Below are 17,704 nucleotides of genomic sequence, written 5' to 3'. Positions count from 1 at the left end.
AGCAAATGGGAAAGGAAAGGAGGCACTTCGAGATGGACATTCCTTCACGACACACGAAGGTCAGCACTGCCCCAGAAAGGGAGAGCTGCCAAAGGAGATTCTTAACAAGCACTAACCTTGTGAAACCCTTGAGGTTACGCTGGTGCCTCATCACATTAGGCTGTCAGCTAAGTGCATCGCTATATTTACACACATTTATCAGATGCTTTTAGGCCGGGATGACAACGATTTCTATGATTTACTTTCCTTGGTGCTTGGTTTCACCCGTGAACGGCAGAATGATTTAGCTAACCGAGTCTGGCGAATGGGGGGGGGGGGGGGGTCAACAGTGATGTTTCAAAGCTGTGGTTGATTTTAACCTTGCTTGCCAAAGCTCCCCATTTTTCACCAGGAAACAGAAGCTCAAGGATGCGGGAGGAGGCAAAGCGTGTCATCTCTCATATCACCAGTTAAAAAGTCCTTCATTCGCTGCCAGTTCACAGCACGTCCTGTGCTTTGTGTGGGAGTCTGAGGGCCATTTGGATCCCAGTCCCACAGAGTTATCCTTTCTCCCACTGTAACTGGATCTAACATGGCCCACAGCGGCCCCCCAGACATCCCTGACAGCTGCAGAATGATCTTTTATAGGCTGGGAATGCACACACCTAAGTGACCCATCTATTGTTACCGCAAGGGCCAAAAAGAGGAAGTGAACAGCCATTTCAGCAATGTCATTTTGCTACAAGTGTGGTATAGGATAAGCAATATGATAGCTAATACTATGCAAGATGTTTAAATGCACACCAACAATTAAAATCATTTAAAATTAGATTAGCTACTAACCTTCTAAAGTTGGCCAAGGAAAAAAAAAGTTAAACGTCTGATGGATTAACGGGGACTTCTCCAATAAAAAACTACACATCTTTGCAATGGAGTTAATTGATTAATCTATAAATTTACTCCGCACATGTAGCTCTGCTTGAAATACAGAATGTATGAGATGTAAAACTGAGACGTATGAGTGGAGGTCAAAAGTGACGAAAGAGCAGCCTTCCATTAATAAGCACCTCCTCAGGTTTATAAAACACCCACTTCCCGTCCTTGAAGGCGGAGCGTCGAGCGGAGGACACGAGTGCAGGACACGAGCGCTCACCACTTCCATGACGTGTGCACTCCACTGTGACAGGAGCTGGAGACCCTGCAGGGCCAGGTCAAACAGCTTCCTGTACTCAGCGTCTGTCTTCTGGGCCTCCTGGCGGCCTGACCCCGTCACCACCTGTCGGGGGCAAAGCGCACCTGCTCACCCCGAGGCCAGATGCCACAGTCCTCAGAGTAAAAAAAAAGGCTGCTTTTGCAGTAATGAGTTATATGTTTTGGGAAACGAGTGTGAAAAGTACTGGAGCTTGTGTGTGGGTGTTTCCACGCAAAACAAACTTGTACCATTTATAAGAGACAGGTCACAGCACGTTACAAGATTGCACGAGTGTGAGAAACCATCTCTCTTGCTCCTTCACAGTGTTTATCAAATCTTATCTCTATTAAAATCATAAACCCAATCGCTGCTCTGATGATGGATGCACAAGGAACACATTAAGCATAGCTGCCCCATCTCACCATGAGGATAAAACATTTTTAACACGTCCTCAAACTCAACACAGCATTCCACCTTTTGACTTAGGGGTCAGTTCCACATGACTGGGCCCGTTCAGCCATAAGGCATCCATCCCCTCCTCTTTCAATTCAGCCGGAGTACTGCTGCTGAAAGTGCCACTGTCATCAATTAAAGGATCATAATGAAAATCCCAACCCGTGAAAAAGCTCCGTGTCCACATTGCTACGATAGCGAATGAATACAAAATCTAATTTACATAGCCGACCTCACATCATTTACAAAGGTACTGTCACCCACACGAAAACAAGCAAAAACATACATTACGTAGCTATTAGTCTACAGTAACACTGTAAGACGCTATTCAGCTGCATACAAGTTAGCATCTGGAAAAGTAACACTGAAAGCAGCTCCACCATATCCGCCATGTTGGAATACGGTTTGCTTCCATGTAGGGTGACCAGGTGATCAATCAGAGTGTGAGAGGGTGTAGCGGTAACAAATCGGGGAAGGGCTATGAGATGAGCGGCAACCAATGAGGGCGCTTTGGGAGACTGCGTCTTCATCCATTTACCCCACTTAAGTGCAAGAGATTTATTACACACTTTGGTGACATATGTTGATGTAAGACGCAAAGTGCGCAACTGTATATAAAGAAGGTCAATTGCCCAGGCATTTCTTGGAAACAATGGGACACTTGATATCTGAAGAGGTGAACAAGAAACACGCTGCAACTATTATCATTGGTGCTGCTTGTGGTTGTCCTTCACTATAGCCTGGGCTATGTAAACGTTCATTATACAACTTTGCTTTCTTAAACTGAAACTTCTTTGGAGGCATGTTGCACTCTGATATACCGACAGACTTCTTCACGTTCAATGTAAACATTAGTCGCCACTGATGGGGTGCATTGTGGTCTGCATACTTAGCCAAAGACGCTTCCATGTGGTATTTGGAAAAGTGTGGATAAAGTGCATGTCAAGCACACTGCACTTGGCTTATGTGAGGAACGGGACACCCTTGGATACTCGACCTAAGCATGTGAACGTGCCCGCCAAGTGTGGTAGTGTGTGACCGTGTACTTGGTGTGTCAAACAGGATGAAGCCTGTGTTTACGTTCATTCACAGTGCAACGCTAAAATGGAGTTTTCAGAAGTATACGGCACTGAGAGTGTCTTCAGAAGGGGGCTGAAAATTTTGGGATAGCATGGTTGAAAGGCAAAAACATCTGTTTTTAAATGGAAACGCAGCAGCATGGATGCAGCCTAACAGAAGCGGACATGGCTGACTGACACCGGAGCCCCCCCCCCCCACCACCTCGCTGTTGCTGTAGCGTGCCAACTCAGAAATGAAGCGCATGTGGTCCTCCCGGATCTGGATCATCTGCTCGCAGATGTTGTACTGGGGGCTGCTGCCTGTGGAGGTGCAGGACCACCTGGGCGGAAACAAATGCCCCTTTCAGCTTCCTCAAGAGGTCATGCTCAGTTCACGGGTCTTGATGCCAACGGGGCCTCACCTGGACTTGTTCTCCTCGAAGTGGGCGCTGGTCTTTATATACCTCGACAGCTCGATTTGCATGTCACCGAAGAGCGGCACGACCTGGAGTTGCTGTGGAAACAAAACGAAGTAGAGCTGCCTGACGCACCACGTTTTAATGAGTAAGTGACAGCGTTTCTTTTTCCAACAACTTTGGATGTTAAATTTATACCTTCAATTCACACACTACTCAGACCCACCTTGAAAAACTTATCAATCTTTGCCAGGTTGATCCTCTTCTTGGCATCCAGCTTGTAGATGTTGCTGTTGGCTCCATCCATCAGGTACAGCCCAAAGCCCATCACCTAGACAAACATCCACAAGACTGATTGTGATTCACCTTCAAAAGGCAGACAGAGTGAAACGCAGCTGAAAATGTCTAGAAACGTCCAAGGGATTCTGCTGCGTTTTTTCATGCCAAACAAAAACTAATGCAAAAGCGAATTTAAGGACCTTAACGGAGCCAAAGACAAAGCGAATGAGGGAGATGCTCGGCTTACCTTGAGCAGCATGTGCTTCTCGTTGGGCGTGAGATACATCTTGTTCTCATAATAGTCCACACACAGGTTTACGATGTCTGCCAGGAGTTCGTCGTAGCCACTGATGACCTCCAGCTGCTGCTGCAAAGACTGGAAAAGCCAGGGTCATCAGATCAGGACCCAGTACAAAAGGACACGAGTCATAAATTATGTGTTAGAAGGGATGAGGGGCCGGCACCATACCTGAGTGATTTTGTTGTGGTTGGCCAGGAACATTGACAGGTTCTGGGACTCCTGGATGGACTGGGGTTCAGACATCTTCCTGAGGAACTGAGCAGCCCTGGAGCACAGCATTGGGATGACAGAATAAGAGTGAGATGATCATGACAACCTGAAGGACACTGCATGAAGTGAGGGAGCAGGACGAAGACCTTGCTAAGGGCACTGACAACAACCTCACCAGAGACCTGACCAGATGAGGTACCTCCCACAACCTCACAGGGCTCAAAACAACTGATCAAAAGTCACCTGAAGTCCTCCTGCTAGCAGAAACACATTCCAAAAAGTCAGGAGTGCTTTTCCTACCTCCCAGGACCTGATCAACCAATCATCGATCTGTCTGTCTGATCAATGACTCAATGAGACAGACAGAAACACAGACAGACAGACAGACACACAGAAACACACAGACAGACACGCACGCACGCAGACAGACAGACACACGCACACAGACAGACAGACGCACACACAAACACGCACACAGACAGACGCACACACAGACAGACAGACGCACACACAGACAAACACGCACACAGACAGACGCACGCACACAGACAGACAGACAGAGACAGACAGACAGACGCACACACAGACAGACAGAGACAGGCACACACACACACACAGACACACACACAGACACACCTTTGTTGATGTGATGAGGCTTTGATTCCCTGTCTGTTCAGCTCTCAACATGTAAGATAAGATCCCCTCGCTCACAGGCTGCTGGAGAACAGCCTCGCCCTTGATCTGACAGCCAGCACATCCCTGCCTTTCTTCCAACCCAACCCTCAAAAATTCCATCTCCCCCACTTAACATCTACCTCCGGGACCCTGTCCAGAGGGTCTGAGAGATTCAAGTTGGATCTATTCAGACACAACCACTCATAAATGTCAAACTTTTAGCTAGGATTTTCATTTTATTCCTTTTATGACTCATCACCCACTTTCAGGAGAACGAGGAAATACATCTTTAGCCAGAAGCATTTGACTAACAAGAGGGAAACATTCTGATAGCGCCACCTGGTGTCCATGTGCACAAAAACAATAATGTTTCAGCTATGCTCTAAGAAACCTCCAATTCATAGAATTAATATGACCGCGGCCTGTCTAAAACTGCGTTTTAGTGCGCAGTGGAGGTCATCAATGGAATATAATCAGATTTTAAAAACTAATAAGAATCTGAAGTGAAATAAGACAGTTTCAGATGGACAGTGGAACTGAATCCTTCTTGGCACCTCCAGAATCATACCAGTATTATCTTCAAGGGTTATATTACTTGTCAGGGTAACACAAGGAGGACTGAGCTGAGAAGACTGTGAAACACCACAGGATCACAGCTGGGTAGGACAGCTGCCCGCTCGGGTGGCCAGGTCTGTCGCCCACCTCTTATAAGCCGAGTGGTCGTTCTTCACGCTACACTTCATGTTCTTCAGCTCGTCCAGCACGGCAAACATGTTGATGAACTTGCCCAGTGTGAGCAGGTACGCCTCGGACACAAAGTCTTTTCGGCGCTCGGCGTGGCACAGCCTCCGCACCTCACCACAGAAGCGGTCAATGGCGGTGCGCTAGGAAAAAGGGGGGGGGGGGGGGGGAGAGAGAGAGAGAGATTGTCAGATAGCACAAGAGATCATTTACATGCATATTGTAGTATCAAATATGCTGTATAAACCAGTACGGCAGTAAGTGAAAAGCAGCTGGTCCATACGTGCAATAATAAGCTCATTCGGCAGAAGTTACCTGGAAGTACATGAAGTTCATGAGTTTTGTGACTTCGGGCTCCAGGACCTCCACAGTCTTCTCATAGATCTCCACTCTGTTGGGCTGCTCGTTGCATTTCACCTGGGGGATGGCCCGCGAGCAGCTCCGCCAGGTGTACAGCATGATGGCATACTCCTGGCCCTGCTCAAGCATCTCATTCTAAACAAAAACGAGGACACACCTCAGGACCACTGGACAGGCACGGCCCCTGAACGCCGACAAGCACACCATAGGGGTCCTAATCTTATACAGTACAAAGAGCTCCCGCATCAACACTACAATATCAGAATGAAAAAGTTTGAGAAAACATTTCACACCCCAACTTCAATACAAGCCTCCTCATTGTGCGCTTGTGCAAGTTTTTTTTCCTGTCCGAAGGAGCAAATAAAGCCTGGGTCTGGTTTCACCCAGATCTAAGGTCACTGCTGCTCTCCCAGCTATGAACGGGTGCTGAGATGCAGGCAGTCCCTCAGAGAAGCACACAGCACTCCACAGAGCCCGGAGCGATGCTTGTTGCATATAAAGTGCCATTTGATGCAGACCCAATGGGCTTTTACACAGCAATAATCCTGCTTTAATGAGGCACAGGGCTCCCCTGTCTTAGGGCAATGAATAGCAACAACGGAGGCTTGTCACTGGCTAGACCAGGAGGTCGGCCTTTGGCAGAAGCCTCGCACCACGGCTCTGTGCCCCAGAGCTCAGTTTGTACAACGCCATTGAAGACAACGACTCTATTATTAGCATCCAAGGCTCAATTCTGGAGTGCAGGGCTTCCGATTGGGTCAAACGGCATCAAGTAAATCATGGCAATCAGTCTTTGCAAGCTTCAGCTCCTTGCTGCAGTAGACAAAGGTGGGACAGAACAGGCGAGGAGGTCTTTACTATGCTGGAGTGGACAGAACAGGCGAGGAGGTCTTTACCATGCTGGAGTGGACAGTGGCCTGCTCGATGTATCTCGCGATGCCAGTGACGAAGGCGTTGCGGTCCTCGAAGTTGGTGTTGAAGTTGGGCTGCAGAGAAATGCAAAACATGCGAATGCAGAGGCGGAACGAACTCCAGCCGAACGTGATTAGAAGCCATACAGGGCAGCATTAGCCATTTTGTAGAGCATGAACTCTGAAATACACTGGGTATAACTCATGGGTGGAGGGTGGTTTTCCATCTGTGTGGTTAGTACACAGGAAGGTGTACAGCAGTGGGTGTGAAGCACCCCTTACATGAAAGAAGCACCGCTTCCTACTGAGGGAGTACCTGGTACATGAGAGAGGATGGCAGCGGCTCGATGCATGGCTGCTGGTCTGGCAGGGGCAGCTCTTCCAGCAGGTCCACGTTGGACAGGGCGTCTTCCAAGGTCACCGCGGACGCCATGGTGCTGAAGATACAGGGCAGCAAGTTCACACAGGGCAGTGCGAGACAGAGGGGCTTCCAGAGACCTAACCCTTACCATCCACAGATTCACAAGGTACCTGAAACACTGACACAAGCACCATTTCTTTACAGATTTAAAAACACCTAGGAGGGGAGGTCGAAGCAGGAGATACAACCCAAGGAATAGTTCAGAATCTTCAGCAAGAGAAGGAATGGTAAGAGTAAGCTCTGCAACACCAAAGAGCATCCGCTCAGCGTGGGTCAAATGATTGTGCTGCCATGGTTACCAAACGGTTTCAGAGACTGAAGAGGAAACAGGAAAAACACTCTTATGTAGATACAGCTCCTTCCTCTGTGCAGTCAGTCCTCCACACCAGGGCATTTATCAGGCTCTGCAATCGACATTCAGTGACTCTTAAATAACAAGAGCATAGGGATGGGTACAGACACCCAGTGGCAACATGGCAATGGTTCCAATACGATCAGCATGCACCAGACCATAATGCAACACAGATTTCAGTGCTTCATTTCAGTGTCACTTAAATGCCTGAGCTGTTGACAAGGGGAAAAAAACTGCCCTCTGGTGCTCTGGCAACAAAGCATCACTGCATCTCACGTACCATCGCTAGCTGACATTGCACCTGCTCTGATGCGAGGAGACGCCTATCGTTAGCTAGTAGCTACCTTACACATGGTTAAAATGGCTAAAGCTAAACGGTCGGAAGTATGGCTGTATTTCACTCTAAAGGATTCCGACACGAGGACATTATGCAAACTTAAGCATTTCTATTTATTCATATTTATATATTTAATTAACCCTACATACCTCAAGGTGCTAGCGACCTGAACATCACGTTTACAGCTCTCCTGAGGTGATATGGTTCAGTGCAGAGGCTGTTCCCAGTACATGTCACGTACGCCTACTTCCCAATTTACTACCAAATTTATGGCAAAACAACTTAAAAATTGTTTTGTTTTATGGTCAGGTCTAAAAAAGTAGAGTCACTTGCAATCCAAACACGGTAAAGTCAGGGTTGCCAACTCCGGTCAGCTTGTCAGGCATGAGAGTTTCAATTCGAGACAAGTCTACACACGCATTTACATGTATGCAAGTTTCATTACCGTATAAATAGTCTGTAGGGTTTGCAAGCTACCCCAGTGCTTTTGATGTAGCTAATCTTAAAATTTATAATGGAATAATATAGATTTGTTGTAAGACTTCTTGCTTGAGTGTAAGAGTCATGCCAGATGCATGACAATTGACAACCCAGTAAGTGTCTGTATTTTCCAAGTGCTGTGTTTGTAAACAGTGCTCATATAAAAACACGACTCCCCCCCCGTTATCACCAAGAGTGAGGATTACTCAGGCTCAGTAAAATAAAGTAAAGCTATTAGACGTTTGGTGATATTGACCTTTTTTTTACCCCATTCTTTGTCCCCAAGCGACAAAATGTGAACGGGAAATGATCTAGTGGCAGTTTATCTATAAAACAAGCTAAATTGGGCAAACCTTGAATAAAGAATGATAATGGGTCTCAATCACTGGACCCTTACATGTCAACATAATGAGGTAGACGCTTTGTAAATATACAGCATGTAAATATACACAAAGGCATATTTCACCTGCCAGCAAGAACGAAACATTTTTTGTAGTTATCTTTATCAGAACATTATTAGAAATGGATATAAAGTTTTATATATTTTTTTAATGTTAAGATTTTTTAACTGTTTCCCCCCTTAAGATTAGCAAAGTTTTAGCTGAATAAGACCAACTTCCAGCTCACGGAGCACCAGTGCTTGAGGAGATAAATTGAATCTTACATTGTTTTAAAAATAAATTTGTGCAGAAGCTGTTCTTAGGGTTCAGGGAAGAGGTATTCAATAAAAGTTATGCTTATTTGCAGGTCTAGGATTTAAACGCAACATAAACCGACACCATTTTAAAAGTACTGTTTTAGCACTGGTATCAGAAAAAAACCCAAGTACCCAAACCAAATGGACACTCAAGGAGGAAACTAATTCTGTGACATCACTGTAGGGCCTTATCTGTAAAAGCAGTGGACTGCCGTCCACTCAAAGTCACCGGCATCCTGTTTATGCTCTGGTCCAGTGAGGCGCAGACTGGCAAACTGGGCACTCCCACCAAATGCCCCTGAAAAGGGATGGCAGTCAAGACTCTACATCCCAGACCCACTTTATCAGAGACAGCCCAGAGTTGGCCTGACCTCCCATTTCCTCTCCACTCACTGGCATGTCATGCCGTTTGAGCCTGGTTGAGCAGGCTCCTTCCTGAAAGTCGAACAAGGATGCCTAACACCATAACACATTCCAGATTTACAAAAGTCAGTGGACCCTCCGCTCAAGACAAAACCCACAGAACAAAGCTTGTACATGTGAACAGATTACTAATAATGGAACATTACTGACAATGGCATCAGTCCAATGTGTCAAGTTTGGGCCGATCTTGCCCTCTGATATTAAGACTTTAGGAAACAGCAGCAACAGAGCAAAAGACACAGCAACTGAAATAATGGAGATAATCGCACTGGGCAATTAGACGTTTACCGTATATAGGCATTCATTTGGCTCATTTACCATATAGAACCTCACACCAGTCCCAAGTCGGCACTACTTCACTGTTGGGATTATACCATGTGGTTGCTACTAGGGGTGAGACCTTCCAAATCAATATTTGTTGCACGATTTTCTAATAGTTTTGCTGTGATATCGTGTGCCATTCAGTTACATCGTCATGGTTTCAGAACATACTGTATAACGAAACTAACGAACACATTTCCTGACATGAGCGGAACAGAAATTCACAAGGTGATGTTCAACATGGAAAACATTCTAATTGTGGCTGTGAGTTAGTCATGGCTACTGCTAGAGAGGTCAAACACCCTTCCACGTTACTTAAGTCAGTAGTTTGGGAATATTTTGGTTTCCAAATATATTACGTGAACACTGGAGCGAAGTTGATACACCCAAGACTGTCTGTTGGCTCTAACACTGTTGCTAGAAACATCCAACATGCTACCTCATTTGAGACATCCGAATGTCCACATTGTGCAAATAAGAGTCTCTTACCTTTTGTTATTCAGACACATCAACAAATGCATTGTCTTATGTTTGATTCACAACTGTTCCTATATTGTTTGCAGTTTTAATAATAAACAATTTCAAAACAAATTCTGATTTCTTGCAGTATCAAAACTACACCGAACCATGAATCCAAGCAGATGTTTCCACTCATGTCTAGGTGCCCGTTTGCTTTATAAAATCCAAAGTCTACCCAAATTTAAATTGACAGTGCTCATTCATGATCGTACCGTCCCAGACTCGTACATATCAGTCCTTTAAAATCAGGCTATGGGCAACTGACCAAATATTAGAAGTCAAGGTGACACAATACTTTTCTTCTGGTCTGATCCCCACACCGATATTAAAAATTTAGTATCTGCCAGATATTTGTATTCATACATTTAAAACGTCATGACAAACTATGTGCATTTAGTGTTGTCGCGGCACAGTTTGGAGTATATTAAGAATAGGAGAATATAATGGTCATTGTTGTTCAAATGAAAGCTATGCTGCTACTCTACAGGAATAAATCCACGGTCAACATGGTTTACATAAGTATGCTTCATTGTTTTATTCAGTAACAACTAGGGATGGGCTGATCCACATTTTTTTCAGTTCCGATCCGATTCTGATACAGATTCTCTTACTATAGATATAGTACTTTCCCTTTTCCAGTGACATCCAGTCGATTACCAGTACCAAAAGCTGCAGTACCCAATGTACCAAAGTAACTGGGGTACTTTTTTGGTACTTTGGGGTGGGACTTGCAAAAACGCTTTCTTTAGACTGGTTATAGAAATATACATTCAAAAAAACTACAAACTAAGAAAGTAACGATAAACTAAGTAAAGAAAAAACTAGGGCTGGGTACAAAACTTTGGTACTATTGTGGTACCAACTGAATCAACTCCAATCATATCGAGGATTGAAAAAACTAATTTTCTTTCAGTGCCAAATTCCGATAGCGAAACAGTAAATCTCAGCGTCTGTGAGCTAATAAGCATGCAGCATACTTGTATATAGATCTACAGTCGCTGGTGATTGGCTGTCTAACGTAACGTTTCACAAGCATGTGCGGTGCGAAAAATACCTAAGAAATCAAAAGGGTTCCAGACTGCGACCATATAGCCGCATTTTGAGACTATTTTTGGAGACAGTGCGACTAAATTGTCTAACTAAGTGCACCAATGCAACTTGCAAATATGCTCCCACACTGTGTGAGAGAGATCATCAAACTCAGTCCAATTGCAGATCCTCAGAGGCACTACTGTGGAAATCCCAACAGTGATTAATTTGCAGATTGCTTGACCACAAACAAAGTTATGCAGAAGTACAGAAAAAACACGAGAGTAGATGGTATTAATTTCTTAAGATTAAAAACCTTTTCCCTGCGTCTCCAGCTGTTGCCGGGGGTGAAACATGCCAGTGCACCAGAATAATGTGACGTCATTTTTCATTCGGTGGAAAATGAAAGAAAGACTGATCTGCTGGCCAGATTTATTTATGAATTACGAACATGTTGTGGGTCGTACAAGTAAAATCTGGGCTCTCAAGTCTCACGCATTGACTGTAAGAGACACACATTCCAACCAGTTCACACAAGAGATAACGCCCACCAAGGTGTCCCGTTATATAGAATTAATGGATGAGGTGCAGGCATACGGAGTGGAGTTTTCCACCGAGTTCATAACTGTCCCGATCAAGTTAGACAGAGTTAATAGCCACCTACCAGCCAATCAGAAAATAGTATTTGTTGCATGTGATCCCACTGCAAGCATGTTATTACAAGGATACACAAAGATACGGAGTGAACACTAAGAACAGTTTCTAAACAAATGTAACTTTTTATTTCTCAAGCACTGGCCCTCCAGCAGGCTGGTATTTTCGTATGTAAGAAGCTCGAACTTAATTCCTTAGTTTTTTTTAGGGAAAAAAAATAATTTGAATAATTAATAGAAATGTTAAATTTAACCAATTTTGAACCAATGTAAAAAACGTACAAATAACATTGTATAATGTTTCATAAAGGCTGTCAGCAAAACATGTCTTCCGGTTTGTTTACCTGTACAGAAAGACGCCGCCTCTCAAAAGTGTCCAGTGATCAAAACCCAGTGTCATTCTTTATCCACAAAACAAGCTAAAACTGGGCAAACACTGTAAAAAACTACCACGAAATGTAATGTCCCACTCACACCCTGCATTTTAAGGACGAATTGTGGGGGTAAGGGTAACACAAGTAAAGAAATATAGGTCAATATTGACAAACAGAAGTTTTGTTCCGAGTAATTCAACACGAGGGAGATGAAATAATGTGAAAAAAGTACTTTCTGTTCCAGCACTGTTTACAAAGTGCACATAAAAATACAGACACTTTACCAGAATACGGTATCTTTTTTTGTCAAATAAATCACCATAAAATAAGCAGCTATTTAATATAAATTGGGTAGTAAATTCACACTGAACCATGTGACCCGAGGAGAACTGTAAACTGATATTTTAATCAGGTGTATTAACATGGTAACAGTGCAGCTAAATGTAATAAAGCCGCTGATTACCAGAACAACTTTACATATTAAGTTACCCTGTGTCAATTACAGTTGACAAAATCACCCATGAAATGGGAATGCTGAGCACATTTAACAACATAATATTTAGTATATTAATGACAGTATGCTAACGTATTAAATGTTTTGTTATGTTATGTAAATGTTAATTATTTTATCAACATATCGCTTTAAGTGCTTGGTAAGCAATGGAAATGAAGGTGATCCTATGCTGTGAATGTCAATGTTTGGAACTATTCACCGACCCATGACCCGGAAGTTTGCTGGAAATTTCTCCGCCATGGTCCCCGTGAGAGTGTCGCCTGCATGATTCTTCACCGCTCTGCTACACACAATGCGGCGTAAGCGCACTATGCGACCGTAATAATCCTCACTGTGAAACACGCTGGTCGCTGAGCACTACATAGTCCTGTGGATTAAATGAAGCAAAGAATTTGCATCGAAGATTTTTTGTAATCGAGTTATTAGATTTACTCGATGAATCATTGTAGCCCTACCGCCGGTGCTGTAATGTCCGTATGGTATGAGGGCATGAAAAAGCCTAATCTCAATCTAGCTGACTAGCGATTTAAGAACTGCATGTACATAACATGCAATGTTGGTATTAATATCACACATTGTCCAGCTCTATAATATATAAAATAAAGTGGAGCATATAAAACTTAAGTAGAAATAGACCAAACTACAGAAAGAATAAGTCTGACAACATCTAGCTTGTATAAATTTTACTGTGTTCAAAACTTAAAAAAAAAATTCAAAAACAGCACTGGCTTTACATACACTGCAGGCTGCAGTTCTGCTTTTTGCTTCCTTCAGCACCCAGTGTTACTGTATTTCCACAGAGCTGACATAACCGCTTCGATGCACATGCATTGCTGAATAACTAGCCATCATGTGACCCTCACCTCTGTTGACAGTATGTCGCTACAAGAATATCCGTGATTTTTCAGGCTAGACACCCCACCCCAATGCCACCCCAATATCCAATCCAGCATTTTTTGCCAGTATCAGCCCAATACTGGTTAGTATTAGAAGTAACAAATGTAACTAAAATAAATTAATCTACGTTTAAATTCATATTTTTAACTCTAGCGGCGATATAAAAATCAGAACCTTGAAGAATCACGATTTGTAGCAAAATCAGGTATTTCCCCCACCCCTAGCTGCTACACACATTCACTAGATCTTAAAAAGTAATGTCACCAACACCAGTTTCACTACGGACTTGCGGAGATCTTTGGAGAGCTGGTTATTGGTATCTGTTATTGGGATCAGTAATTTCAGGGAAAAACATATCAGTTTTCAGCATTTGTCAAGATTTCCACATTGCACAAGCATTGTGATCGTTTTAAAATTGTACAATACCCTAAATTAAAACAATTCATTGATATTTAAGCATGATCAATATGCACACTACACCAGCACACAAATTTAAATTGTGCCAAGACTGTAGCAGAAGTAGCAAAAAACGTGTGAAGTAGGGCCGTTAAAGTGATTTCACAGCAATGGCCTGAACCCACACAGTCTACTGCTACTCTGAATGTGCACAAAGCCTGCAAAAGACACATCAGGTCACTGTATGTCTGCCACTTTAGAACCAGCAGAAAGTGCCCACTGGCTACCAGCACAGACAGAACAACATCACCAGTAACTCTGGGGAATACACACACACACCCTCTGGAAGGAAGACTATACATTAATCTATGTGGAATGTTTTAACAAGCCAGCACAATGACATATGTAATACTTAAAGGATAACTGCATTAAAATGACTTATTTCAGCGGTGATCACCTTCCCACCAGCTTTTCTCAGGACAGAAATCAAGATACAACTTGAACATTCATATATCAGACGCCTAACGGGGCAGCGTGTGGCTCTGTGGGCTAAGCCTGTGCGCCTGTAATCAGAAGGTCGCTGGTTCGAACCCAGACTCAGCATGTCTGCGGGTCCTTGAGGAAGCTCCCTGCGCCCCGACAGGTGGCTGCTCCCTGCGCCCCGACAGGTGGCTGCTCCCTGCGCCCCGACAGGTGGCTGCTCCCTGCGCCCCGACAGGTGGCTGCTCCCTGCGCCCCGACAGGTGGCTGCTCCCTGCGCCCCGACAGGTGGCTGCTCCCTGCGCCCCGACAGGTGGCTGCTCCCTGCGCCCCGACAGGTGGCTGCCCTTCGAAGACAACTTACTGTGCAAGAGGCGTAAAAACTATTTTCCCCATGGGGATCAATAAAGTATCAATTTTTATTATTATTAACAATACCACAATGCAAAGACTAGAGTGTTATTTCAGGAGTCTTGCTTCTAGGAAAGCAGAACCAAAGCATAAAAAACATTTCCTTGCTTCCTGATTCAGTGCACTCCAAAAGCATGCATCTACACTGATGGGGGAGGCACAAAGAAAGAAAGGAGTATATAGGCAAATGGCTGGGTGTCAGAATGGGGACAGAACCAGGCCAAGGGCATGTCCCATTGCAAAGTGACAACTGGGAGACGGCACCAAAACACCATTTCAATCCCCCCAGTCAGTGGGAGCCAAAAAGGAAGGAACATTGAGGCCAGAGAAGACTTCCCAAAGTTGCTGAAGTACAAGTACGACCTCCAGTCATAGCTGAAGGCATCAGATCCCCCCTCATTTCCCAAAAGCACCCTTTCCCACCTCACAAAGCCAGTATCTCGAACTTCATCAGCAGAGCAACATCCCTTGGAATACAACTACAAAACAGAAACACAGACACTTCTGACATGCATCCTCTGAAAAGTGCTGATAGCACAGTCTCGATCTCAACTGCACCCCCCATCTCCAACCTGGCCTGCAAATGTGCAGGGAAATCTATGCAAGACATGGGAAATCACGTGACCACAGATGCAATCGCAGAGGTGTCAGCTGGTGCAGAGGTGTCAGCTGGTGCAGAGGTGCCAAACCTACCGTAAACTCAAGACAGATCCCTAAGCGTGGACTGATAAACAGTCAGTCACCATGGTTACCCATATAAGTACACAAACTATAAACATAACTGGATTAGGAAAAAAAGCAAGTATATCTGCACTGCTTACATGAACAAAACTGAAATGACCTTACAATACCAGATTAATACAGAAATACAAGGTATTAAATATCAGAATAAAACTATCCTGCTGTTTTTACCGCTCACTCATCAGAAAGTTAATCAAGAACCAAGCAGCATTTGTGTCCAAGTTGGTTCTTTAACAGCTCTATACTCGCACTTTAACAGCTCTATACTCGCACTTTAACAGCTCTATACTCGCAATGTACTTTGTCTCGCCAAAATGAGCCCAACGCCAGACAGATGCACAGTATTACATGTTGTCTTATTTGTTGCTAAATACTTACAGAATTTTAAAGTCTTGTCTTGAGAGACATTTAATCCCCAGACAAGCATGTGCCCAATAATCCTCTTGGAGACAGAACACTTTGATTAGAACAAAGAGGAAAATTACTTTTCTAACAAATCTAATGAACAAATACGCAACAACAATTTGAATCGAGGTCAAATCGAACAATTGGAATGGAGGTCAAAATCAAATAAACGTTTAAAAGTAATTTCACAACTCAAAACATGTTAATTTCCATCTTACTGGCCTGACATTGCAGGCATACTGCAGCAGCAGCAAACCTATCTGGATGACATATTTGTTTTAAATGCCAAGATTAGGTAGCCAGATCCACCCTGCAGTGCTGTTGATAAAATTCAAAAAAACATAGTAGTACAGATAATGTCAAACCTTTTTCGCTTGGCTGTAATAATAGCATGCCAAAGTAAACTCAATCCCACAAACTACAGCAAACCAGAGGCAACCCTAATCTGTTTTGCCTCAGCAAATTAACCAAATTAACGTTGCGTTCTTTTGAACTGTACTGTGACAGTGCCAACAAACAGAACACAGCGACTGATTCTAATAAGTATGCAGAGTTGCTCACTTCACTGGTCACAATATTACACTAAACGCAAGACAACTATCTGTTCGCAATTTACTGTTCACGGTTAGTTTCTGTTCTTAGATGACCATTCACAATTCATGCAAAAAATTTTGTTTTTCTGCCTTAGCGAAAAAAAACAGATGGTCATAGGTACAGAACATTATTCTTAATTTTATCAACACTCTCCACCCTCCCGTACAGCCACTACTGTAATAGCTGCCAATAATATAATAATTCTTCCATTTTTATTACATTAGCTGCGGCATACAGCTAATAATGAATTACCAGCCAATAATCTGTTGCATTACAAAAAAAAAAACAGGAATCATTTGACACACACACACACACAACAATTATGCCATGAGCAGACAATTTCAGAGCAGTGTGATATAAGAGGGTGCGGTTTGAGCGGACAGGGCCCTGAGAAGCGGGTCACGTTGAAACTTCATAGCGGAGAACGTGGAAATAGGGCAGCCTGACAACAACCGCACCTCCCCCAAGGCGATTTCACTTCTCCAAACCTCAGCTGCCCTCCTTATCAGTTCGGCTGTTTTTAGCCAAGAGACGTCGTTTCATTCAGCCCTTGAATGGGTGGCCACAATTAGGTCTAATTCTGAAAGGGGTCGAGAAGCTGCATTTCCATTACAAAGTGGCCCAACAGCGCTGCCTGAAGACGTGTTAAAATACCCCGAATAAAGCATGCAATGACAGCACAGACAAAAATGGACGGCGAAATAATATTAGCGTTATTACACATAGGCAAAACATTTAGTTATAGGTTTCTCGTAATTGTATCATGAATACATGTGATTCACCAAAGTTAAATCCGTTTCTGATGAGTAATGAAAACGCAGCAATGACAATCAACAAGTTACACGATGTAGGCTTGTATCTCCTCACATATAAATGCGGTAAATAACCTTTTCGTTGTGATTTTTATGTTATTAAAAAGCAGACCTGAAAAGAGGCAGACCATATTCAAAGTGTCACGTCGGACTGAAATCTGGGGTCAACCCCAATGGAAAAAAGCCCATTTGTGTATCTCCGCTCTTTATTCGAATAAAATACACATGAAGCACACAGATAACAAGATTAGCCTTATCTTTCATGGTGTAATC

The 17,704-nt window shown here is 43.7% G+C and overlaps 1 protein-coding gene across 1 annotated transcript in view; it reads right to left on the bottom strand.

The window, feature by feature from the left end:
- Positions 1-17,704, bottom strand: part of cyfip1 (cytoplasmic FMR1 interacting protein 1) — a 30,425-nt gene that overhangs the window by 11,746 nt on the left and 975 nt on the right. The window contains exons 2-11 of the mRNA XM_023800816.2: positions 6,892-7,012; positions 6,561-6,650; positions 5,620-5,799; positions 5,266-5,447; positions 3,847-3,943; positions 3,625-3,753; positions 3,325-3,429; positions 3,105-3,196; positions 2,906-3,023; positions 1,133-1,255 (exon numbers count right to left, since the gene is read on the bottom strand). Of these exons, the coding sequence (XP_023656584.2) occupies positions 1,133-1,255; positions 2,906-3,023; positions 3,105-3,196; positions 3,325-3,429; positions 3,625-3,753; positions 3,847-3,943; positions 5,266-5,447; positions 5,620-5,799; positions 6,561-6,650; positions 6,892-7,008 (1,233 nt within the window). The 5' untranslated portion in view covers positions 7,009-7,012. The remainder of the gene's footprint in view (positions 1-1,132; positions 1,256-2,905; positions 3,024-3,104; positions 3,197-3,324; positions 3,430-3,624; positions 3,754-3,846; positions 3,944-5,265; positions 5,448-5,619; positions 5,800-6,560; positions 6,651-6,891; positions 7,013-17,704) is intronic.

Source organism: Paramormyrops kingsleyae, chromosome 1 (assembly GCF_048594095.1).
Source record: "Paramormyrops kingsleyae isolate MSU_618 chromosome 1, PKINGS_0.4, whole genome shotgun sequence".
Taxonomy (NCBI): Eukaryota; Metazoa; Chordata; class Actinopteri; order Osteoglossiformes; family Mormyridae; genus Paramormyrops; species Paramormyrops kingsleyae.
The sequence above is the reverse complement of the archived record's forward strand: the minus strand, read 5'-3'. Positions and strand labels throughout refer to the sequence as shown.